Genomic DNA, 24,854 nt, shown 5'->3' on the forward strand with positions numbered 1-24,854 from the left:
TATGAAAAAAAAGGATACCTGAGATCTGTTTTAGAATAGTCAAGCGAAATTTAAAATGTGGGGAAAATGATGAAACAAAATTGACAATACCTTGGTAACTGTTCATCACACTAGTCTATGTAAACGTTTTAAAGTTAATCCTTAATAAAAAATTTTTAAAAATTAGTATATATCCTTACTAAAACATGAAATGCCCTGAGGGAAAACATTTGGAAGCAGTGGGAAGATGGATCAGGAGAAAGTCCAATGGGGAAGCGAAACTTCAGAATGAGTCAGCAACCATCAGTAGGGCTGCCCTCCAGCATCAGAGCCATTTTCTTTTCACCCGGAAGGATTTTGTTTTAAGGAAGAGGTTAGGAAAGACTGAAAACAGATCCCCAGGGCTGACTGCATGGTTCAGGGTTCCAACAGCAAATATCTGAGAGTGGGGACAGAACACCCATCAGGCACCTTCTGTGCCGCCAGGAACACACAGCCTGAGTCTCTGAAACACCAGATCTTGCCACATTTGATCAGAAGAAAGCAAACCAAGGATCTTGGACTACAAAGGCGTCCTTAGACGCTCAGAAGAAATGCACCACCGAGCCCCAGGGCGTCATCAGCATGTAGGGTTGCTGCTGTTAACAGCACCTACTGTGAGCTCTAAACATTCTCAGGAGGAGACATGAGGCTGGGACAAGGGAAGAGGACAGAAGACATTCATGTGACCGCTGTGAGCCCATCTGTCACAACGTGGCAGTATCTTTCCAATTGGAAAAGTGGAAAATGGACTCAGGTTCTTGGTCAACTAGGGAGAAAAAAAACTAGAGCTCCATTTCCCACATTCATAAAAAAAAAAAAATTCTGGGGGAGGGTATAGCTCAGAGGTTGAGCATGCCTTAGCATCCTGGGTTCCATCCCCAGTCCCTCCATTAAAACAAATAAATAAAATAAATAAAAACCTAATTACCTCCCCGCTAAGAAAAGACTGGTTCAATTAAGTAAGTAAGTAATTCTATATAAAGAACTAAGCATAAAAAACAAGACTATGAAGTATTAGAAGAAAATATATGACATGTCTCTAACCCTGGAGTAAGGCTTCCTTACACGAGACCCAGAAATGAGTATGTTGGTAAATCTGATGTCACAATGAAAAACTAGTATATGACCAAAATACCATGGAGCAAGTTTTAAAAACAGAAATTAAAGAAAGAAAAGTCTCTTGCCCTCTGGGTATAATAAATCTAAAAGAAACGCTGGACCCTGGGATCTATGTCTGTGTATATATATATATATATTAGTGGCCGCCCAGAGAAATGAAGGTTCCAGAATTCATAAATTCTCTTCTCTTGGCTAGAAGAAGCAGATGAACGCTCTTCTTATTGGGAGACAATGCTACACAACAAGCAAGCTACCAAACGGCTTAGGCCAGAGAACCAGAAAACAGAATTCCTAACGATCTCCAGACTACGGCTTCCATCTGGCTAATTTTAATTTAAGACATTTTCAAGGCTGCTCTCGTGCAGGTCCCTACAGGGCCTCAGGTTCTCCTAAGCAGTTTTTATGTCCACCCCAAAGTACATGGCAGAAAACCTGCATGTGGCGAGTCGCTGAGCCCGGGACGGGCCAGGCAGCCTGAACACTTGCGCATCGTAAGCGTCGTAATCAACTTGGATGGGAATTGCATTTTCGGATTCCTTTGGTGTCCCCAGAGCTGAAACACACAACATACACAACCTGTCATCAAAACACGTGTCCCCAGATGCCTTCAGATGGTCTTCACCAAGGTCCGCAGGGCACAGGGCATCATCACCTCCTCCCCATGACAAAAATGGGTTAAGAACCCCATCGTGACAGGTTGCTGAGATTAAATGACATATGCCAAAGCGATATAGAAATTACTATTTACTAGCACTAAATAAAGGCAGGGTGATGGCAGCATTTCCTTCTGTGATCCCACTTTAAAAATATCTTGTTATGTACATTTAGTCCTTTAAAACTTTCTACCCCATCCCTACAACTGATCGAAGGCTTTGTGACCACCCATTTTACAGTTGACAGGACAAAAAGAGACAAGGTCATTAAGGGACCTTCCAAAAGTCACACAAGGGGGATTCAGGTCTCCCTGCTTAGCTGTGAACTTTTTATGCAATCTCACACAATCTTGTTACCAAGGGTGGTGAGCTGGCTCTTTCTAAATGTGATGAAAGGAGAAAAAAAATACTCACAGGCATCACGGCCGTTCTTTGCTCTCTCAGAGGCAGGCTGTAAAATGAAACAGATAGTGGATCACACTCTCTCCTCTGCCCGAACAGACTCATCACCTGGCACAGCATGTAGGTGGCTGCCCCCCAGGCAGAGGCCAGGCCTCACCGTCCCCATAATGAACACCGGACACCTCCCCACCCCGGGATCAGGCCCCGCTGGGTCCTTTGCTTCCCACCTCACTCCTGTTCGCTCTCACAACTCTATCCAATTAGGGCATGGGCTCCACTTTACAGGTGAGGATATTCAGTCCTAGGAGAGTAAGGGACTTGCTGCCAGTCACACCATGAGCACGTGCAGAACCAGGATCCAGGCCCAGCTCCTCAGACTCTTGGCTGATCCACAGGTATGTCTGTCCTCCCAGGGTTAGTTCCAGCGACCCCAACCCTGCATGTGGCCCCCTTCACATGGCACTCGCTCTCACCCATCTACACCCCCCAGGGCTGAGCACTCAGTAGGTAGACGGCTCATTTGCAGAAATGGGGTGTAAAGGTAGAGAGAAAACCCAAAGAGCTATCTTTTTTTTTTTTTTAAATAAATCTTTTGCATAGCACTTTAACCTTCCGTAACAACACTTAATCTTTCTTCTTTAAAACAATCACATTGCAGAGAAATTCGTCCGGTTGTGGTGAAGGCACAAAACCCTAGGAGGCAGGAGACGGCCCTTTCCGGGCAGAGCCCTCACTCCCCACACTTCCCTACTTCACACAGCCTATTTTGGGAGTCCTCACATTCCTCTAAACTAGTATGTCCCCTATTAGAAGAGTAACATTCACTCCTGCCTCCCTGCAAAAAGGGAAGAGGTAGCCCTGATCCTAGTGTAACAGCCACAGCAGGATAACTGGAGGGTTCAGCTCTGCTAGAAACAGGCAGGCGGATAAGAGCACCCTGGGGTGGGGCCCTCAGACAAAACAGTCTGTTTTTCTCTTTACATCGTAAACACTGCCAGGTTCCTAAAATGGGCACTTTATTGGCTGCAGATGTATTCCAGCGAGTGGATATGTCATTTTATCTAGCCATTTCCCTATTGTTTTCAACTTCTCACTATTTTAAATAGAACCAGAGCAAGATCTACTTGAATACAATATTCTCAATTATTTCCTTACATCACAGCATCAAAAATAGGGGCCCCGGGTCAAAGGGCATGAACGTTCTCATTACTCTTGGTGCACGTGCCTGGACTGCTCTCCATTCATGTTTCACACCAACCAGGTAGGTACTCAAGCACAGACGTCGCCGCACTTTCTAGCATTTGGTCTAACTATCACTTTTGTTTTAAACCTATTCGGTAAGCAAAAAAAGAACCCTCATTCTTGTCTGAATGTGCATTTCTTTGCTGTTAAGATGTGACTTTGTGAAAATCCCATTTCCCCTTTGCTGTAATGTGTACCCATGTCTTTGTCCGCACTGGCATCTGAGTGGTCTCAGTATCTGAATAAACTGGTCATGTTATAATAAAAATAACTCTTATATTTTGGCCAAAGACATTTCTTGCAGTCTGGGATCTGCCTTGTTTATTTACTTAATGTAGAAAACTGTAAAGTTCTATGGAAAATTTCTTAAATGCTATGCATGACCATTGGGGTACAGGGGGCATCTGTCACATCTGTGTGACAGTCCCCGGGGGCCCTGCTGGTGGGTGAAACCTACCTTCTTTCCTGCCAGTTTTATTCGTGGGGTGAAACTATTACAGAACAGCTGGCTTTTGGATGTGTAGAAACTGTAAAAGAAACAAACAGGGTCATTAATCTAAAACCCCTTTCATTTTACACCCCAAGACAAAGCTGGAACCCCGGCCGTGGATCATCTTCCCGTGAACACCTTTGTCTTCAGCCTCACTGATCCTAACTTTCTTCTGTAACTACAGTGAGACGTTAATTACATTTTAAATTACTGTTCTATTCTTTGCTTTCCCACAGACTGCCTCACGTGTGCTAGTTCCGATTCCTGACTGGGTTAGAATCTCCCCCTCAGGCTGAAATCAGCATGAGCACAGAGGCCGCGGCCCAGGGAAAGAGGAGGTGCAGGGACGTTCCCCCAGACGGAGCCGGGGCCCAGGGAAAGAGGAGGTGCAGGGACGTTCCCCCAGATGGAGAGAGGGGCCCAGGGAAAGAGGAGGTGCAGGGACATTCCCCCAGATGGAGCCGGGGCTCAGGGAAAGAGGAGGTGCAGGGACGTTCCCCCATGTGGAGGCCGGGGCCCAGGCCCAGGCTCAGTCTGCAATGGTCTGCAGGAGTCGGGAACAGCTGTGGAAATAAGTCCTAAAAATTGCTTTTATGTTTTTCACCGCAGACTCTTCTTACATCACTGCCACTGCTTTGCAGGTAGAGACCTTCACAGAAACCCCGATCACCTACAGCCTATCAGGACCTCACCCACCTGTGGTTTATCCAGTGAGGAATATTGTAGTCGTCGCCCAGGCGAGAACCCCGAGGGGCGGTCCGATTGTGCAGCTGAAAGGGGACAAGCCAGGGCAGAGGTCAGCTGGGGAGCAGGTGGGACCCAGGACTGCTCCGACTTGTCTGCTTTTAACTATTCTCGACATCACCCTGGTGCTGGAAACTGGCCTTTAGTAAGCAATGCAAAATCGAATCACCTTGAACAACGGGACAGCGTGGAGTGGCTGCTCCCCCATGCACACCAAGTCCACGCCAATTCCTAAAAGAGGAAAGACAGAAAGTTGGGCAGGGTGGGGGAGAGGCAGAGATACGTGGCCCAATCTATTAGAGACGTGACTTAGGGTACAGGGTACATGCAGAGCCAACTTATCATCCTATGATTTATCACCTCACCAGCACTGCCCAGGCAGCTGAGAATAAACAGAGGCATTCTGTCTCCTCGTGACCAGGTTCCATCACACCTGCCACTAATCAGTGCTGGACAGTGAGCCTCTGATGGCCCTGCAGGACCTGATTTGTCAGTAAGACCACCAGGCCTCCGCTACTAGGGTTTCCAGGCCAGAAAGGAAAAGCAACCTTGTCATCTCAGTACGAAGGAAAAAGCCCCATCACTTAACAGAGCTTTACTGCTGTCAGGATTTCCGTTCCCAACTCCATTTTCTTGGAACACAAATCAAACTGGGGGGGGGGGGGGTACAAGTCGGGGATGCACGGCACAGCATGGAGGGCAGGTGGGACAAGGTGACTGAGGGCACTTCCCAGGATGGGCTGATGGACACTGGCTCCTGGAAACAACCACCAAAAAGGGCTCTCCAGAGTGAAATATGTTTGGGAAACTCAGAGTACCAGTTATGTCCTTCAGAGAGAAGTAAGATACAGCCAAACACCGACCCTGGCAATTGGGAAATATGCCTAACTGTGGATGACCCAGTGCGTCCCACCCGACAGACCACGGGACTCTCAACCCTGGATCCCAGATGCTCGGAGCCCTGAGGGAAGTCATGCTACTAGCACACAGACACAGAGCCGGGCCCAGCAGCATTACCGTTGTCTATCATCCGCTGCTTGGTCAGGATCATGAGCAGGCGGTCCACTTCAAACACACCCACCCCGGGCGTGATCACCACCGACATTTGCCCAGTTCGATCAAAGTTGCGGTTGATGTAGTGCTTGTCAAACACTTGAAACAAAGCAGAAGGTCCTCCCGTGAAGACGTTACAGCTTTTCAGAAACCAACCAGTGGCAAGCATCTCCGGGCTCCTGGACATTTTGTCCATGTTTCTATCAGCACAACTGTCACATCTGACCTGAGTGCATGTCTGTCCTTCCCCCTCTACTCTCACAGCTGCCTGAACCCAGGACCACATCCCTGTCGCCCCTGCCGGTCCCCCTCTTCGATGCCTAACACGTGCCCCGTGAAGCCTTAAATGCGCAAATTTCATGTCATTAGCTTAAACCATCCATAAATGGGTCTGTATTGAAACGTAGAAGAATCAAACATAAATTTAATTTTTTGTGTGTGTAGGGGGAGGTCATTAGGTCTACTTATTTATTTATTAGTTTTTTTTTTTTTTAACGGAGGTACTGGGGATTGAATCCAGGACCTCGTGTGTGCTAAGCACACAATCCTCACACACATAAATTGAAGACAGTATGTAAGAGAATGGACCAGAATCTTGTGATGTTTTGTAAATCTGGCACATTAATTCTTATTTCTGGCCTGTGCAATTCTTATTATGAAAATCAGTGCTATTCAAATATGACAATAGGTTTACTAATAAAAGACCCCGTGCTCAAGAACCCCCAGCACCCGGGTATAGACACAGGGACAAGTGACACACACTGTGAAGCGATGACACATCGTCTCTTCCGTCAGTGGCCAGTGACAGACAGACAACCTCCCAGGGCTGGCACATGGCAGCCTGAACGGTGAGCAGAGCCTGGGGTGCTGGGAGCCGAACTCGGCTCTGAGAAATCCCGCTGCTGTGGTTCCCAGAGCCACCCCCGTCCCCACCTCCTCCAGCAAGAGTTTAAGCCTCTCTTGGCTGCCCCACGAGCCCCTGTATCCTTAGAGTAAATTTCCCTTTTTGTTTGAATTAAGTAGGTTTCTGTTATTTGCAAAAAAGAGAAACATAAAAATGTAGCTAATATAAAAATGCAGGGACAGACATTTAGAAGAAATCACACCACACTGTTCCCAGTGCTCCCTCCTAGAAGGGGACAGACAGCGGAAGGAGGGGAGAAATTTTCAGATTTACTTGATATACCTCTCTATTATTTGAATTCTAGGAACATGGGTTCCTGTTGTAATTTTTTAAAAAATAGGTTAAAAAAATTACCTAGAAACCGTTGAGAGCTTGGATGGCGTGGAAAATAAGAATACAGCTTTTAGGAAAACAAAGAGCCCAAGGAAGTCTCCCTGCAGCTCTTTACTCCGGGACCACCGTGAGACTCAGAGGAGAACACGTTAATTCCCGACAGGAGACCCAAGAGTAAATAAATGGTGGCCATTGAAACCATCCAATCAGAAGTCACTGCTTTCAGTTAATTTGGGGGTCGGGGGGCATCACCAGATAGGTCCGGGTCTTTGGACTTTAGTAAAAGCAAGTTCACAGCCTTGGGATGAGCAAGGTGCCTGCTCACCACGGCTGGCGGCCTGACTCACCATTGAACGACAGGTTGATGGCCTCCAAGTAGTTTCCTTGTGCTGAGGTAGAATTGTCTCCTTGGGGAAAGCCCTCTGGAGCAAAAGACACGACAGAAGGGACATCTCATGAAAGATAGATTCTTCAAAAACAAGCAGATGGTGCCTGGCTCCACAGGCCCCCACCCTGCAGAAGGGACATGACTGAACCTACTGCCCACATCACGAACAACGTGACCCAACCCGAAACAGAGACCCGACCAGAAGCAGAGACGACACACAGCGCTGGAAGGCAAATGGGCGTGAACCTCTTCGGCCCCCAGTCTCCGTCCTCCGCCTCCTCTCCCTTCCGACACATCAGTGCAGTACCTGCCTGTTCCAGTCGCACCAACACTGGATACTGGATGAAGAGTTTTTTGATGGTCACGAGGAGTGAGGTCCACTCTTCTCTCCTTTCGTTCTGCACCACCACTCTGAAAGGAGCGCCATCAAAAGACAGGCATCGAGCAGCTATTGAGCACAGGACATGAGGTCCCGTGCAGGGGTTTCAAGGAAAGGAGAAGGGGGTGCCCAGAGCTGTGGTGATTTATCATACAACAGTATGTAAGAAAGTCAGATGCATTCGGTGAGCATTAGCAAAGAAATCTAATCACATCAAGAGTCACAGAGATGGAAAATCAAAAATACGAAAATATTTCAAAATTGCCTTCAGATTACATTAATGCTCAGTGTGAACAGGAAGATGAACATTCTTTCAGACTGAATTACAATTAGGTGGCATATAAGAAAAGCCTAAGAAGTAAACACTCATATATATGGTTTACATAGATGGCCAATAACCATATCTAGGTCAGGGAAATAAACCAGTGGAAAGAGATGGGGGGGGAATCTGCTTACTGTATACTTTCTGAACCTTTAAACTTTTGAACCATGTGAATATACTCCAAAAAATTTAAATTTAAAAAGAAAAATATACATTTCCATTAGTTTAGCAATTTTAACACTAGGAATTTATCCTAGAGAAACACACAGAACCCAGAATAGCCAACACAACACTGAAGGACATAAATAAAGTTGGAGGACTGACTCTATCCAACTGCAAGACTTACTACAAAGTCACAGCAATCAAGACAGTGTGATATCGTGAAAGAACAGACAAAAAGATCACTGGAACAGAACAGGGAGCCCAGAAATTGACCTTCAGAAATATAGTCAACTGATCTTTGACAAATGAGCAAAGCTAATACAATGCAGCAAAGACAGTCTTTTCAACAAATGATGCTGGAACAACTGGACACCCACATGCAAAAAGAAAAGGAGGGAGGGAGGGAGGAAGAAAGAAAAGATGTTTATTCACAACTGTCCAAACTTGAAAGCAACCAAGATGTCCTTCAGCAGGTGAATTGATAAACCGTGGTCCATCTAGGCAAGGGACTGTTATTAGGCACCAAAAAGAAGTGAACTACTGAGCCATGAAAACACATGAAGAAACCTTAAATGCATGTTACTAAGTGGAAGATGCCACTGTATGAATGATTCCAACCATATGACAATCTGGGAAAGGCAGAACTGTGGAGACTCTAAAAAGACCAGCAGTTGCCAGGGGATGGAGGTGGGGGAAGGAACAAACAGGTGGAGCACAAGAGAATTTTTAGGGCAGTGGAAATACTCCGCATGATACTGTGATGATGGAGACATGCCGTTATACATTTGTCCAAACCCACAGAATGGACAGCACCAACGTGAACCCTAAGGTAAACCAGGGACTTTCAGTGTACAGTGTGTCACTGTAGGGTCATTAACTGCAACAAATGCACCACTCTGATGAAGAATGTTGATCCCTGGGTGGGGGACAGCAAGCATGTGTAGGGGAAGGGAGTATATGGGAAATATCCATGCCTTTCTCTCAATTTTGCTGTGTAACTAAAACTGCTCTTTAAAAAAGTCTTAATTTTTTTTTTAATGGAAAGAAAGCAGAAAAGCACTCAGGGATGCATCATTGTGTATCTGTCTAGTTAGCACAGTGATATGTAGAGAATTTTTTAAATTAGAAAAAACTGCCAATGCTAACCTCGCAGTTTTGACAAATGTACTCAGTTAGGAACTGTTAACAGAGAAAGCTGGGTGAAAAGTATATGGCAACCCTGTGTATTATTTTTGCAATTACTCTGTAAACCTAAAATTATTCCAAAGTAAAAAGATTTATTTTTTTTTTAAGTTAGGAAAAAAACAACCAAAGGAGGGGGGAGAAAAGGCATAGCAAAGCACCCAAACGTACTTATAGAAGTCTTCATAGAATCGCCCCTTGTGATCCTGCCTAATTGAGGCTCGGTTTATTTCAGGAAATTCATCTGAAAGAGAGAAAACAACATATGCAGATCAGATTGAAAAGAGAAATTCAGTTTCTCTGCTCCCCCTTCTGAGTCAAGGATTTGCATCACACGCAGAAACAGACACACACACAGAGACAATTTTATGTCTATTAAGTTGGCTTTAAGCTGAATCGAGGCCCACAGACTTCCTGTATCTGCTAATGAACAGTGTCATTTTCCATGTTACCCTGTCCCCACAATAGACAAGGTGGGAAAGATGGAGCAATGCCAAAAGGAAGAGAATGACAGGGAAGGAGTGAGGATGGGCGTGTGAAAAGCTTCACAAAAAAATAACTTACTCACCAAGAGATTTTGCATCGTAGAAAGTCCTAGAGAAAAGGACCACTGTCACTTCATGACTACAGTTCTTCTCCTGGGCATGAGCAGAGAAAAAGAGGGCTCAAGTCTATGCCACTCACCGTGCTGTGAGGCAGCCTGCATGAACGTACACTCTCCGTTCTGGGAGGCTCGGAGGCAGCCCACGGCACAGGATGGCACCACGTTCCTGTGGCCGCGTGGCGTGGTGGACAGAGGACTGCGGCGTCAGGCAGCCCAGACTGACTTCTGGCTCTGAAACTTACCACCACATGACCTTGAGCAAGTTACCTCAAGTCCCAGGAATGTGGAAAGTGTTTTAAAAACTGCAAGTCACCCGTAAGTTTGGGTCACTGTCTCCCAGCTCCTGAGAGGGCATGAAACAGATAGATCTGCCCATTGTCAAAGGATCGTGGTATCTGTACCTGCTTCACAGTGTTCTCTAATTTCTTCAGAACTGTAGGTTAGGGAAGAACAGAACCCATGGTGGTGGGTGTAAGAATCAAAGACACTCCCACGTATGACCAGGGCCACAGGATGAGAATTACTGCTTAAGTTGAAACCAAGATAAGGAATCGCCTTTGGACTGGGATGGGGAATAGTGAGAAAAAACATTTCTATGAATCAGGAGATCAAGATTTGCAGACACTGACTATTATACATAAAATAGATATACAAGTTTCTACTGTAGAGCACAGGGAACTATATTCAATATCTTTTAGTAACCTATAATGAAAAAGAATATGAAAAGGAATCTATGTATGTGTACGTATGGCTGAAACATAATGCTGTACTTCAGAAATTAACATAACATTGTAAACTGACTAGACGTCAGTTAAAAAAAAATTTTTTTTAAACCCATTTCTATGGAGTCTGGAGATCAGTGTCCTAGAAATAAGGTGTTGACAGATGGCATGAAATTTGCCAGTGAGCCAGCAAGCTCAGTTTCAGTTCCTCCTGGGTCTTTGAAGACAACAAGGAGCCTACACTGACCAACCCCACATCTAACCCAACCATGCATACTGAGCACCCACCATACAAGGAATACAACACGATGTGCGTTACACACCACTTCATACTCTTGCACAGATGTATCTCAGGTGGACAGGGATTCCTAAACAGAAGCCACAGAACCAAGAGCAACCAACTAGCCACCAGCTAATTTACTGGACATCTAGGCACTCCAAACTCAGCTCCAAACTCATCCAATTTTGGTATAAGTTTTATACAAGAAAAAAGCCTGACAGTAGGCTGGTGTGGGGCCGTGAGACCCTCAATTCACGTGTGATAACATACAACAGTGGTGACATGGCTGGAGATTACAGAACCACAGACAGGATGGCACCGGAGCTGTGCTATCAGGCTGGCACTGGATGAGTGGATGGAACCGGATTAGAATCCTGCTTTCACAGGCTACCGATCATGGCAAGTTATCTAACTTGTCTCAGCTGTACTTTCCCCATCCGTGTAAAAGTGACAAGAGGATTAAGTGAGAGAATGTGGGTAAAACACACACCGCCATACCTGGGGTCAAAATACTCAATAAATGTCAGCTGGGACTCCTCCTAATAACCCCATGCCACTATATTTGGGCTCAGAAATGAATTCATAAACTCCCGTGTTCGGCCCTGCTGTCCACAGGGTTAGCTTTAAGCTATTCAATAGGTGTATGAAGGGTAAATAACCTCCACCAAACTGTTCTAAATCGACACCATGTGGTTACATAAAGTTATTTTAATTAAGTTTCAAGCTCTTGCTTAAAGTTCTTGACTGTAACAAAATAAACAAAACCTAAGCTCAAACTCCTGTACACTAACATGGGTCTCTGCCAACTCCCAACCCTACATCTGATGCTATAAATGCTCACAGAATCTGGGGTTGGGGGACAGCTAAAGGACAACTGAGCCGGACCTGACATGGAGGTTTTCACAGACCCAATGTGGAAACAGCCATCACAGAGCGCAAGGTGGCCGTTACTCAGCCCACCCCCAAGTCCTGGCTCCCTGCAGTCCCCACTGTCTGCCTCTTCCTTCAGACCCCGGCCTCAGGCAGACACAAAGGCCGAGGCACCCCTGAGCTAGGTGACTGCGGGAGCTTCCTGGCTGGCCTGCTTCCTGTCTGTCCCTTCACCAAACCGCTCCAGGCCACTGGACTCCTCTTCCTCAAATTCTCCCCAGCTTTGATCACACTGACCCCCTGCTTGAGAATCTCTCCTGGCTCCCACTTCTCATGCAATCAAGCCCACACCGCTCAGCTTGACCTGACCCTTCCTTCTAATCCAATCCCATTACCTGACCACTCCCCACACGAAGCCCCCGAGGAGCCACAGAAGACTTCACCACAATCTCATGTCTTGGCTCACCCGCTTCTCTCCACTTGAGATACTCTCCCATCTTCCTTCCCCACCACCCACACCCTCCTCAGCCATGCAAGTCCAAGCTCAGAAGCAAACAGAATTCCAGCCCCTCACAAGGATGGTTGGTTTGCCAACGTTTCAAACGTGCAGCCCCGCGCTCCCAGCAGGCCTACAGATTCTCTGAGGGCCAGTGTCACATTTCTGCTTCTCTGACCTTTAGAGCTGGGGAAGGAGAATGGAAATTAGCCTCCATCAAGGCCTAGATCCTGTTGAGATCTGACTATGCGCAGGTACTTTCAAACTCCTCCTGAGGCGGGAACTATAACCATCTCTGTTTTGCAGACAGAGAAACAGAGGCTCAGAGAGACTGAATACTTCTCCAAGATAAAAAAGCTAATTGAGTAGAACCCTACTTTTTTCTTTTCTTTTTTTTTTTTTAGCACGGGGGGGGTCATTAGGTTTATTTATTTATTAATTTTTAATGGAGGTGCTGGGGATTGGACCCAGGACTTCGTGCATGCTAAGCATGTGCTCTACCACTTGAGCTATACCCTTTCCCCTGAATACTACACTCTCATCAGAAAGATAATTTGCAAACATTTCCTCCCATTCTGTGGGCTCTTTTTATTTTCTTGATAGCGTCCTTTGATGCAGAAAAGTTTTTAATTTTGATGAAATTCAAACTACATACTTTTCCTTGGGATGCTTGTGCTTCTGGTGTAATAGGTGAGATACCACTGACAAATCCAAGGTCATAAAAATTTCCCTTATGTTTTCTTTTAAGAGTTATATCCGTTTAGCTCTTGTATTCAGGTCCCCGATTCATTTGGAGTTAAATTTCTGTATAGGATGCGAGTTAAGGGTCCAAATTCACTCTCTGACACATAGATATTCACTTGTCTCAGAAGCATTTGCTGAAGAGACTATCCCTTCCCTCATCAAATGGACTTGCTATTCTTGTGTAAAATCAACTGACCAGAGATGTATGGGCTGACCTCTAGACTCTCAGTTCTATTCCATTGATCTGCATGTCGGTCTTTATGTGGGTACCATATTGCTTTGGCTACCCTTTGTTGTAGTTAAGTTTTGATGTTAGGAAGTCAGAGTCCTACAACTTTCCTCTTTTTCAAAATTGTGTTGGCTATTCAGGATCCACTGTAATTCCATATATATTTTAGAATTAACTTTTCCACTCTGGTAAAAAAAACGCAATTGGGATTTTGACATGGACCATATTCAAATAGTTTGCTTTGGGTAGTATTGCCATTTTAACAATATTAAGTCTCTTAACCCATGAACATGGGTTGTTTGTCATTTATTTAGGCCTTTTAAATTTCTTTCAGCAATGTTTCGTAGACTTTAGTGTACAAATCTTGCACCTCTTTGGGCAAATTATTCCCAAGTCCTTTATTCTCTTTGATGCTCTTGTAATTGCTTTTATAATTTAATTCCCTTTTTAAAATTTAATACCTTGTTTTAATTTCCTGTTCAGATTGTTCATTGTGGATGAAACACAATTGATTTTGTGTGTTGAACTTTGTATCCTACAACTTTGCTGAATTTGTTTATTAGCTACAATAGTTTCTTGGTGGATTTTTTTGGATTTTCTACATCTGTGACTGAGATAGCTTTCCTTCTCTGCCAGTAAGGATGACTTCTATTTCCTTTTCTTGTCTAGATGCTCTGGCTAGAATTTCCAGCACAACGCTGAATACAAGTGGTGAAAGCAAGCATCCTTAGCTTGTTCCTGATCTTAAAGGTGGAAGTTTTCAGTCCTTCACCATTAAGTATGACGATAGCTGTGGCGTTTTCATAAATGCCCTTTATCATGTTGAGGTGACTAAGGTAATTGAAATCTAGAGTCTTATCAGTTTAGGCTTTAGCTAAGATACTTCAATTAAATGCAGCTTAATAGAAATTGTACATTTTAAAAATATTCATTGAATAATGTTTATTCAACGAGACTTAGTGCACAAGAAGAAACATACCTTCCATTTGGTAAAGAGATCAGCAAGGAAACCATTCACAGCTTTCTCAAAATACAGATCCCCTGAAAAGAAACGAGAAGAGGGTTTATTTCTTGCTTACAATTTCTTCTCTCAATAAAGTAACAGGAATCGGACTAGTCAAAGAGAAAGTGGGTTCTGCTATACCCTAAAACACAATCATAAAAGTGGTTTAAGCCTAGACTTTCTATACAGCCAAATTTAATATTTGCCTCACTCAGTAAACAGTCATGGCTTCAAGATAAAATGCAAGATTGAAAAAGCTTTGATGATTGAAAACTACAATATATCTTCAAAATGAGAGAAGCATCAAACTTCTAATTACTCTCAGAGTGATGCTTAAAGCTTGTCAGAAGATGATCTGATGGACCTGGTGGACCCCAGGCATTCACTTAACTACATTTGCAGTTTCTGTTGTTCCTGAGATGCTATGATGACCCACAGTGAATATTACTTTGTAATTTTCCCAAACACAAATTTGAATTGCATGCATCATGAGGCTGGTGTGTCAGACATGGTATCCACACCTCACAGCAACTTTATCATTTTCTTATTGTGTAGTAACTTTAACAAAATGAGACAAACTTGGTGATTTCTATGAGTGCTAAAACAAGAAATGAAAGATACCAAAGAAAGTACTGGTTCTTAGCCACAGAGTCACTTCTCTATGGCTTTTGATCCTATACTTACAGATTAGAGATCTGAGAATTCAGATTTTTCATTAATACTTTACTACATTTCACGTAATTCACTATATGCACAACCTGTAAAATATTTACTTATTTTTATTTATTTATTTCAGCATTTGAGGGTTTGTAAAGATCTCAGGATATACCTTTAGAGACTGTCAAGAGCTTACTGTAAATGATACCAGCTTGGGGGGAATAAATATCTCCTGATTAGCAGTGACAATCAGTACTTAGGAACAGTAAGTACCATAAATATCAAAGTCCCACATTTCACAGCTCATCTGAATAAATATGTAAACCATAGCCGACGTAGAACGGAACACCACCTGAAATAAACAAAAACACAATTGCATTAAAAAGCAATAATGAGATAAACAACAAGTTCCTACTGTACAGCACAGGGAAATGTATTCAGTACCTTGTAATAACCTATAACGAAAAAGAATATGAAAAGGAATATATGTATGTATATATATGACTGAAACATTATGCTGTCCACCAGAATTGATGCAACATTGTAAACTGATTATACTTCAATCAAAAAAAAAAAAAAAAGCAATAATGCATAGAGTTTCAGTTCTACAAAATGAAAAGGTTCTGGAGAGTTTCAGTTCTACAAAATGAAAAGGTTTTATAATGACGTAAACATACTTAACCCTACTGAACTGTATACTTAAAAATGGTTACAGAGGGGAGGGTATAGCTCAAGTGGTAGAGTGCATGCTTAGCATGTGTGAGGTCCTGGGTTCAATCCCCAATACCTCCTCTAAAATTGAACAAACCTAACTACCTCCCCCCACCAAAATAAAATAAATAATACAATAATAATAAAAATATTTTTTAAATGGTTATAATGGTAAATTTTATGTTTTTACCACCAAAAAAAAAAAAGCACTGCTGGAAGATTTCTCTTAATTGCATTAAGAGAAAAGCAAGCTTCATCCCTGGCACCACTGGCCATGAGGGGAAGAGCCTGTCCGACCCTCTAGGAGTCTATGCAAGGGCAGATAGGTGCTTTCACCAGCGTGGGTAACATTCACAGCTGTTTGGATTTTCCCAACTGGAACAGTCACAGGAGGAGATTCCTTGGCAAAGGTCTCTCTTCCTGTTAACCAACACTATCTTCTCCCGACTTTTAACTTCTGCTGGGTATTAGTGGGCATAAAGCCTGCAAGCTAGACGTGCCATCTCCACGTCTGATATTAAATAGAAGCAAATGAAGATCAGCCTCAAAGTGGAGAGAGGCAACTCTAAAACACTGGAATTTCAGGAGTCCCTGACTACATTACAATACTGTCCTGCTGGGCAGATAGTAGCTTGAACATGAGACCAAGTTTTTGCTTGTTTCTCTGTTTCACTTTTGGTTTAACAACTTACAACAGCGCAAGGAAACAAAACCAAGAAAGGCATTTTCTCAATCTTACCCTTGTATCTTCGCTGATATAACCACACATGACTTTCTCATTCTTGACCCACAGTTCACCAGCCTGTGCCCTGAAAGGAGACACACACACACACACATTATTACAGGTCCTACTTAAACCAAAAAGTGTGGCTCACTCTACTCACTCTACTCTATTATTTACACCCAGATCACCTGGCCAGTTCGAGATTTCCAGAATGCCATGAACAGATGCCACAAGATAAAGAATTCTCAGTGTACTGGATCTGTGCAACCAGAGCTCTTCATCTGGGGGTCCATACAAAAACCTGTGGGTCTAAGGAAGGGCTCTGGGGAACCCATGAACCCTCTGAAATGATGCAAACTTTTCTGAGCACAGAAATGTACCTTTTGTCAAATCTCAAAAGGGTCCCTGTCCCAGAAACAGCTCAGAAGCACTGATGAACCCATTGCTTAACCCAACTCTGAGACAATAAGCTGCAACAGAATCAAAATCCATCTCAATATCAGATTAGAAGGCAAGCAGTCAGGAGGCAGGAAGGGACTATTCAAAGGAGGGCCATTCTCCTGAAAAATCTTCATGTCAGCTTGGTATTGCATTGTGAGGGCTTGATTTTTTTTCCCTCTCTGCATCTTTTTAAGGGCATGAAGTGGATACAACAGTTCAAAGAGCATGGCCTTCGGAGCTGACCAGCCTGGAGTGGAACCAGTCTAGGCAGGGATTTCAATTCTGAGCATCACTCATTAGCTGAATGGTCATGGGGGAATAACTCTGCCAGACTCAGGGTCCTCATCTAAAAAAATGAGATAATGATACCTACTTTCCAGAGCTGTTGTGAGAATTAAATTAAACCAGATAATCTTCAGACAGTGCTGGGATAGGAGGCACTCAACCAACAGTACTAGGGGCTCTGTGTATTAGAAGGAACGGATACAGCGGTGACCGTGAGCGCTGAGTGCTGTACCGGGGGCGGGGGAAGTGGTAGCTGTTACCTCAACCAACCACTCGACCTTCTCTTCTGCCAATCCCAATGCAGCTGCCTGCCTGGCCCTAAGCAATCAGTCCTCATTTAAAAAAAAAAAAGAGGACAAGATAAAATAAAAGCTAGGAAAATGTGTACCATGAGTTGCAGCTCAGGCTACCCGGGAAACAACAATCAGCCAGCCTCCCTGGGCCTCCCTCCCATCTGTAAAATGAAGATGGAAGGACCAAGCCCATGCTCTTCAAATACACTTCTCAGGGCCCCAGCTCTGCTTTCACCAAGAGGGGTGCTTCCTGGCATTCCTTCGCCCAGGTCCGTCTGTGAGTGGACAATGACAGCAAGCCTGACCTGGAAAGGGACCTCCTTTCCTTTAACATTATAAGGAACGATCTGATGTTCCCATGATCTATGAGGAAGTACTCTGCACACAAGCTACTGAATGCTACATTAACCAGACCTCTAAAACGAGCTCCTTCTCCAACTTCTACTAGGGTGTACAGACAAAGCGGTGTTAAAAAACTGGGGCTTAGAGTCCTGAGCCTCCACTCCCTATGGAGGTCAAGCCATCACCTTCCTGAGCCTCAGTCAAAAAAAAAAAAAAAATTGGTAAATGTGGTTAATAAGAATCCTGCCCGATCCCTCTTCCAGAGCCCCTGGGAAGATCCAGTGAGATTCTGTAAAGGAGAGGACTTGGTGAGCCGCCAGACAGTTATCAACCTTCCTATGGAAATGGTTCTCTATGAAATACACACACACACACACACACACACACAAATGCAGTCTTGACCTTTGCTCCTCAGCCTGTAACCTGCCCTTATCCAAACAGGAACTGAGCATGGCCCCAAGACAGGCCCCCTCTGTTTTCTACAGGCTCAAAGGAGAAAGAAATCCCACTGACAGATGCAACTGCAAAATCCACACCCCTCCAGAACACAACCCGAGACCAAGCCCTAGACCAGGATGAAGATGATGGGGGGAGTGGGTGGGCACTGGGCCTTCATCTATGGAGGGACTTCTTGGGCAGGTCACTTTCCTATCAAATGAGCTGTTGAGGGTCAGGGACCTGCACTATCCTTTACAACTAAATTTCATCATCCTGTGAATAAAAAGTTAAAGTAAGTGCAAAGTATGGTCACTGCAGTGTCATTTACATTAACCCACCTTTGAACAACCTAAGTGTCCAGCCATGGCAGACCAGTTAAGTACATGATGCTGAATCCAGACAACAGAATTTCATGGAACCATTAAAATAATGCTTACAAGGAGTTTTAACTTCACCGGAAACGTATCTAGGCTTTTAAGCAGAAAAAAGGATACGAAATAGTATACACGGTATCATCATCTGAGTAAACATGCGTGTGTGCGTGCGTGTCCATGTGAAAATAAAGTATTGGAAGGTTGCACCAAAACTTAACAGCAGTTATCTGTAGGTGGCTGGCTTTTACACTATTCTAAACTTTCTTCTTTATATGTGTTATCCAAATTTTCTAAAATAAATATGTATTTTTCAAGTATAAAAACAGGTTTTAGAGGGATTTTTTTTAACAGTATATAAAATTAAACCTACTATATGGTCTCAAGCTAAAAGGGGAAAAAGTACAGAATATTTTGACAGAACTATGTTTACAGTGGTTGCTTCTGAGTAGTAATATGTCTTTTTCCTCTGCTTCTTTATTCTGTTTTTCAGACTGTCTCCCCTGAGCATGCTTCATATGTAAAACACTTAGCATTTGCCTGATCCCTAGTAGTGCTGAACAAGGGGTATTTGATCATATTAATTCTACAATCAGGGCAGATGTGTTAAGAGAACGGCCACCACAGAATCAGAGCTCATCAGAGAAGATTCCAGAAGCTCCTTTGCAGGGAGGCGGATCGAGCAGGAAAACACCAAACTGCATGCTCCCATGAGCTTTAAGTGTGATTCTCAAACAGATCTGTCTGCTCCCGTACAGCTGGGAAGGCAGAGCCAGAAGTTACTCAGTATTGCTCCCTCTGGAGTGTGAGTCAGAAAAAAAACTTAAGTAAAAAAAAAAAAAAAAAAAAAACCTAAAAAAAAAAGAAACAACAAAAAATAAAACCAGTAGCTAGTTGGCAGTCCCCAAAACTGTACCTGGGAAAATGGGATCTCTTCACAATGATATTAAATAGAGTAGGTTTCTAAATTCAATTTTTTTAATATTTATTTTTTACTGAAGTATAGTTTGTATATAATATTATATTATATGTTACAAGTATATACTACAGTGATTCATAATTTTTAAAGGTTCTACTCCACTTATGGGTATTATAAAATATTGGCTGTATTCACAGCGTTGTACAGTATACCCTTGCAGCTGATTTTACACATTGTAGTTTGTACCTCTTAGCCCCCATGCCTATCTTTCCCTCTCTCCACTGGTAACCAATAGTTTGTATCTGAGTCTGCTTCTTTTTTGTTATAGTCAGTAGTTGGTTATGTTTTTTAGATTCCACATACAAGTGATATCATACAGTCTTTGTCTTTCTCTGACTTATCTAAGTTCAAATTTTAAAAAAGCAGCCTACTAATCGTTAGGAGATAGATATCAGTGCAATATTTTTCTTTTAAAAATTTCTTTAATTTTTTAAAATATTGATTTTGGAGGTTTTTGGTTTTTTGTTTTTTGGGGTTTTTTTTTAAGAATACATTGTGAATTTACTCAGAGAAAATAAAAATGTTTCTCTTTAAGGAAAGATAATGTTTCCCAGGCAGAGCCTCAAGGTAATGAAACTGTCTAAGTCCTTAACTGTTGACTAAATTACCAGAGTAAAAGACTAAATGACAAAGAAATTCTTTAATAATTTATTATGACTATTTGTTTCTTATACAAGGCCCAGAGCACCTTTTTTTTTTGAAATTTGCCTTTCTTCGTGAAGTTAGGAAAAGAAAGTGACTTTTTTTTTTCTTAATCTATAAAACAGGCAGGTTTGATTAAATACATATTCATCTAAGGCTTTTTCCAGTTCTAAGATTGTGAGTGTAGACCGTCTTTGTTAGAGAACACCAGGCGGCCCAGCAATGCCCGCCCACCTTAATACTGCGCTAGTGCATTGTGGGGTTTGGGGGTTTGTTACAACCACCTAATGTTTTAAGCTACCATGTATTTCATTATACAGACTCCCATGCACCTCAAACACTATCTGTAGTGCAATTACTGCACTAGATCCTACTCCCGTTTACAAGCTGGTAAATCAAGAGTGATATAGTATTTACCTGATGCCAGCAAATTCCACCTTCTGAGTGATATAGGCACATGTGCTGACCTAAGGGAAGAGAGAGGGGGAGAGAGAGAGAGATTCAACAACACATCACGCCATAAAAGGTCACAAAGAAAGTCTCCTGGCTCTAGTCTCTTCTAATAACCCAAAGTTCAATTAACATGGGAGTAACAGGTTTATCCCAGAGGAAAACCCACTGGGGCAGGTATGACAGTAGGATCTCCAGAGTTTGGCAAGTGTGAACTACAGTCAAAGCCAGGTGGATAATAAGTGGCCAGCTTCACTGATAACACTTATCTTGAAATATGTTTGCATCCAAAACTACATTTACACATGGAACACTTATTCCTCATTTTAGAGAGTGAAGCCCTCTTCCACCAAATAAAAAATGAGCAAAGATTTTTTTTTTTTCAGAAAATACACACCATATGGAAATTCTACCTGTAATCTGTTGTTTCATAATATTCAAAAAGCCCAAAAGGAGAATTTTCAGCCCCAGTTCACAATTCTGATGACCTGATCATTTTAAGTAGAAAATGTTAATTAAAAATAAATAAACAAGGAAAAATGGGAGGAGGGTAAAGCAAAAAGCTGTCTAACTTGGAAGCAACAGAATCTGGGTTCTAGCCCAGTATCGACGAGCTTTCAGGTCTTGGGCTATCATCTCAGCTCTCACATCTATAAATCAGGGGTAATAAACGCCTGTCCACAGGAGATGTGAGGAGTAAATGAGATCAGGTAAAAATCTGAAAACTAAAGTCCAGTTCAAATGTAAAATAATACTATAAATTCCTATTCAAACCCAAAACACTGGGTTCAATCCCCAGTACCTCCATTAAGGAAAAAAAACAGGAGGAAAGAAACTATTGAAAAAAAAAAAGTTAAAAAAGACAAATGATATGTTTTCAATAATTCTTCTGTGCTACTGGAATTAGCAATGATTTTATCCTCTTCTCCCTACCAGATCTCCCAAATCTCCAGGGTGAACGTGGATTATCAACATAATGGGAAAAGTAAAAAAGTAATGCACTTTTAAAGCCACATCTTACCAAACTTTTCTTTAGCCGCCACATATCCCCACGGCCAATATATTGATCCTTAAAGGTTAATTCCACGAGGTCAAGGGTCACATCCTAAAAGGGATAATCAATCAAAAACATCTCTCTGCATTACTCTGCCACACTTTACAGTCATAAGGCAATTCACACTCAACACAGGAAAACCTTTTGACAAAAAAGTCAACTCCTGGAAGACCATTTAATAGCAGAACCCTGACAAACAGAATTTTATCCAGCTAAAGGCTTTCGAGTACCGATCAGTCTACAACAGATACTACAGCCGCTGTATCATGGTTCAGGGCAAAGGGTACCAGAGTACTGATTCTGACTTTTACACACAAACACAACGAGCTGTGGCTTCATTTTCCTTGATAATGTCAATAATATCTCTTGGACAGTGATTTTTGCCTCTAAATTTTATAGCATCATTTCTCAAAGAAAAATGAGAATATGCAAAGAAATTTCAGTATTTTACTACAAAATTTTATGTTCAGCTTCACAAACACACATAAACATGCAGACCCTTTTTAGGACAAGCTTTTAAAAACGAGGGAGGGCTTTAAATGCAGGCTACAACCTACCTATAACCTAAATGGTCATATAACCTACATATGACCACGTATTTAATAGTCTAACACTACACTTAAGTAACTCATTATTTCCTTAGAGACCCAGTGTTGAAGAAGGGTGTTAATCATTCCCCAAAAGATAGTCAAATCCAGAACAAAGACACACCTTAGGGTCCACAACATTCACATACACATCTTGATAAGGTCTTAGTCGGAACACTTGAGTCACAGTCTGGTCCACACTGATTGTTTCTGAAACAGACGAAATCTGGATCAGATAACACATTTTGAAAAATCAGGTAAATATAGTCTAATGTATAAATACTCAAGACAGTCAACAAACAACACAAGCTTGATCCTTTGCCAAGGGTGAGACATATCCTTTGCCTTCTAGAAGCTTGAAATTTAGAGAGTTCTCTGCTTTTCAGGCAAAATACGACCTGAATCCAAGTAATTAAAAAATGAGAGAATCGGACAGAGATACAGAGAGAGAAAGAGAAGAATTTAAGAAGCAATGTAAGAAAGAAGGGTTGTGAAAATTCAGAAAAGGAAACAGATTCTTCCTCTTTTGGGATGAAAGTAGCAGGGGTAGTTAAGGAAAAAATCAACTTTTTAAGAGACCTTAAGTCTGGTAAGTAAGAAATTTAACAGGTGGCAGGAGGTGAGGGTAAGGAGGACCCTCAAGACCTGGGTTTTATGGAATGTTTTCCCAACAAGTTAAAATATTAAAAAGTGGTTAACATCAAAATCCCTTTACAAGTTAGGTTTTTTTGTCTGTCGACTGCCATTTAAGGAATTACTTTATTTGCTGTCAGTTAACATTTTAGTTCCTTGTTCAGCATGGTACAGTCACTAGGGGAAGGAAGAAAGGATTTGGATCCAGAATGAGTAATGAGAATCACTGCTCCGGCTCCTTCACTTACTCCAGCGAAGCCAATTCATCCTACTGAGACAAAGTTTCCTTGCTTACCCAAGAGTTAGCGGGGGAGGAGGATGTCGCTCAGTGGTAGAGTGCGTGTTTAGCATGCACAAGGTCCTGGGTTCAATCCCCGGTACCTCCATTAAAAATAAGAACCAAATAAACCTAATTACCTCCCCCTCAAATAAAAATAAATAAAATTATAAAAGAGAGTTAGTGGGAAGACCAAGAAAGACAGATAACAAACAGCGCCTTGCACAAGTGGGAGGTAATCTACAATATCCAGTCCTCCCTTGCTCCAACCCAAAATAGGCACTCAACATTTTGTGAAAAAATATAATATTGAGCAAAGCATGCTTTGCCAACAAGTGTAAAGCTTCATCTATTCAGATTAACGTTCCTCTTGACTCTAAATACAGATTTTTTTTCAGTGCCTTCAAAATGCTGAGAAATGAGATTCCTTGGCAGTTTTGCTATCTGATGATTTTTATTGTTTTAGCAGGAACAGAATTTGATAAGGAGTATTGTGCTCTCATTCCCTGCGATTGAGAAGAGGGGTTTCTTACAGTTTCTAAAACAGTAAAGTGTAAAAATCTTAGAGAAGAGAGATGGAATTCTTACCTTTCTGCAAATCCTCCTTAAGTGATTTGACCTGCAAAAGCAGAGGGCTGGGGGGGGGAAAAAGCAACAAAGATTTGGGATGTTGTCAGCAGCAACTAACCAGTTTTCCTCACTGCCCACAAAAGACAAACATCATACTGGACTGACTGTAACTGAAGGAAGCACGACAATGGGAGAAAGTTCCCTTAGAAGGAAGCTCTGCACTGTCCTCCAGGAAATGGATAAACGCTACAGAATTGTTCACAGAGTTGTCATCTCAGCTTTAAATACAGGAAGAATGGACCACTTTTTGAAAGGTGATTGGTTTATCACGTCCTAGAGGGCTGGGGCATTTTTATCCAAACGCAAAGAGCTGTGTTCCCCTTCAAGCCCCTTAGACAAAACCTCATTTGGAACCAGCAGGTGGCCCAGTGAGTTCCCTTGAGCCTAGTCCAACGCTCACCTGTACTCATCGTTGGGGTGAGCAATCTCCACAATGTCCCCAAGCTTGATGTGAGGAAACACCTTGGGGTTCACGACTAGCTCATCATCTGAAAGACAATTCAGTGATCTCAGGTAGATAACCACTCACTTGGGGTTTTTTTGTTTGTTTGTTTGTTTGTTTAGGTCCACTTACCTTTTAAAGGCAACAGATATCTACAACCCAGAATTTTATATTCTTTCTCTGACTGAGCTTATTTCCAAGGCTCAAAGATAAATATATTTTTGAAAACAAACATATGTATGTATATGCAAGACTGGGACAACAGAGATTGGTACACTGTAATTGACCATACTTCAATTAAAAAAAAAAAGATAAATATATTTTAGGGATTGGATATGGCGGTCTGCTTTACAAATTCTACATACAGATATATGTATGTGGTTTATATTTATATATGTACGTGGTTTAAATTTACATATGTATGTGGTTTTCTTTTAAATATTTTTTAACTTGACAATCTATACAGTCACATTATTTCTTAAACTTTAATTTTTTTCTTATTCTCTTTTTTCCTCTTTTTTTTTTTCTTTTTAAAGCCCAGTATTTTATCCTTGCT

General features: G+C 42.3%; 1 protein-coding gene across 9 annotated transcripts in view; it reads right to left on the reverse strand.

Annotated features, from left to right (window-relative positions):
* Nucleotides 1-24,854, reverse strand: part of DEPDC5 (DEP domain containing 5, GATOR1 subcomplex subunit) — an 89,251-nt gene that overhangs the window by 60,458 nt on the left and 3,939 nt on the right. For 8 of the 9 annotated variants that reach the window (XR_004316684.1, XR_004316683.1, XM_032471708.1 and 5 more), the window contains exons 3-20: nucleotides 24,257-24,344; nucleotides 23,815-23,861; nucleotides 22,441-22,526; nucleotides 21,697-21,780; nucleotides 20,643-20,692; nucleotides 16,450-16,519; nucleotides 15,273-15,351; nucleotides 14,319-14,380; nucleotides 9,963-10,032; nucleotides 9,566-9,638; nucleotides 7,657-7,760; nucleotides 7,309-7,383; nucleotides 5,689-5,823; nucleotides 4,841-4,902; nucleotides 4,624-4,697; nucleotides 3,895-3,964; nucleotides 2,208-2,244; nucleotides 1,573-1,693 (exon numbers count right to left, since the gene is read on the reverse strand). Coding sequence is in view for 7 of the 9 variants with exons in the window: in XM_032471708.1 (XP_032327599.1) it covers nucleotides 1,573-1,693; nucleotides 2,208-2,244; nucleotides 3,895-3,964; nucleotides 4,624-4,697; nucleotides 4,841-4,902; nucleotides 5,689-5,823; nucleotides 7,309-7,383; nucleotides 7,657-7,760; nucleotides 9,566-9,638; nucleotides 9,963-10,032; nucleotides 14,319-14,380; nucleotides 15,273-15,351; nucleotides 16,450-16,519; nucleotides 20,643-20,692; nucleotides 21,697-21,780; nucleotides 22,441-22,526; nucleotides 23,815-23,861; nucleotides 24,257-24,344 (1,387 nt within the window). In the remaining 2 variants the exon portion in view is untranslated. The remainder of the gene's footprint in view (nucleotides 1-1,572; nucleotides 1,694-2,207; nucleotides 2,245-3,894; nucleotides 3,965-4,623; nucleotides 4,698-4,840; nucleotides 4,903-5,688; nucleotides 5,824-7,308; nucleotides 7,384-7,656; nucleotides 7,761-9,565; nucleotides 9,639-9,962; nucleotides 10,033-14,318; nucleotides 14,381-15,272; nucleotides 15,352-16,449; nucleotides 16,520-20,642; nucleotides 20,693-21,696; nucleotides 21,781-22,440; nucleotides 22,527-23,814; nucleotides 23,862-24,256; nucleotides 24,345-24,854) is intronic. The other variant, XM_032471709.1, reaches the window with a different exon arrangement.

Source organism: Camelus ferus, chromosome 32, assembly GCF_009834535.1.
Source record: "Camelus ferus isolate YT-003-E chromosome 32, BCGSAC_Cfer_1.0, whole genome shotgun sequence".
Classification (NCBI taxonomy): Eukaryota; Metazoa; Chordata; class Mammalia; order Artiodactyla; family Camelidae; genus Camelus; species Camelus ferus.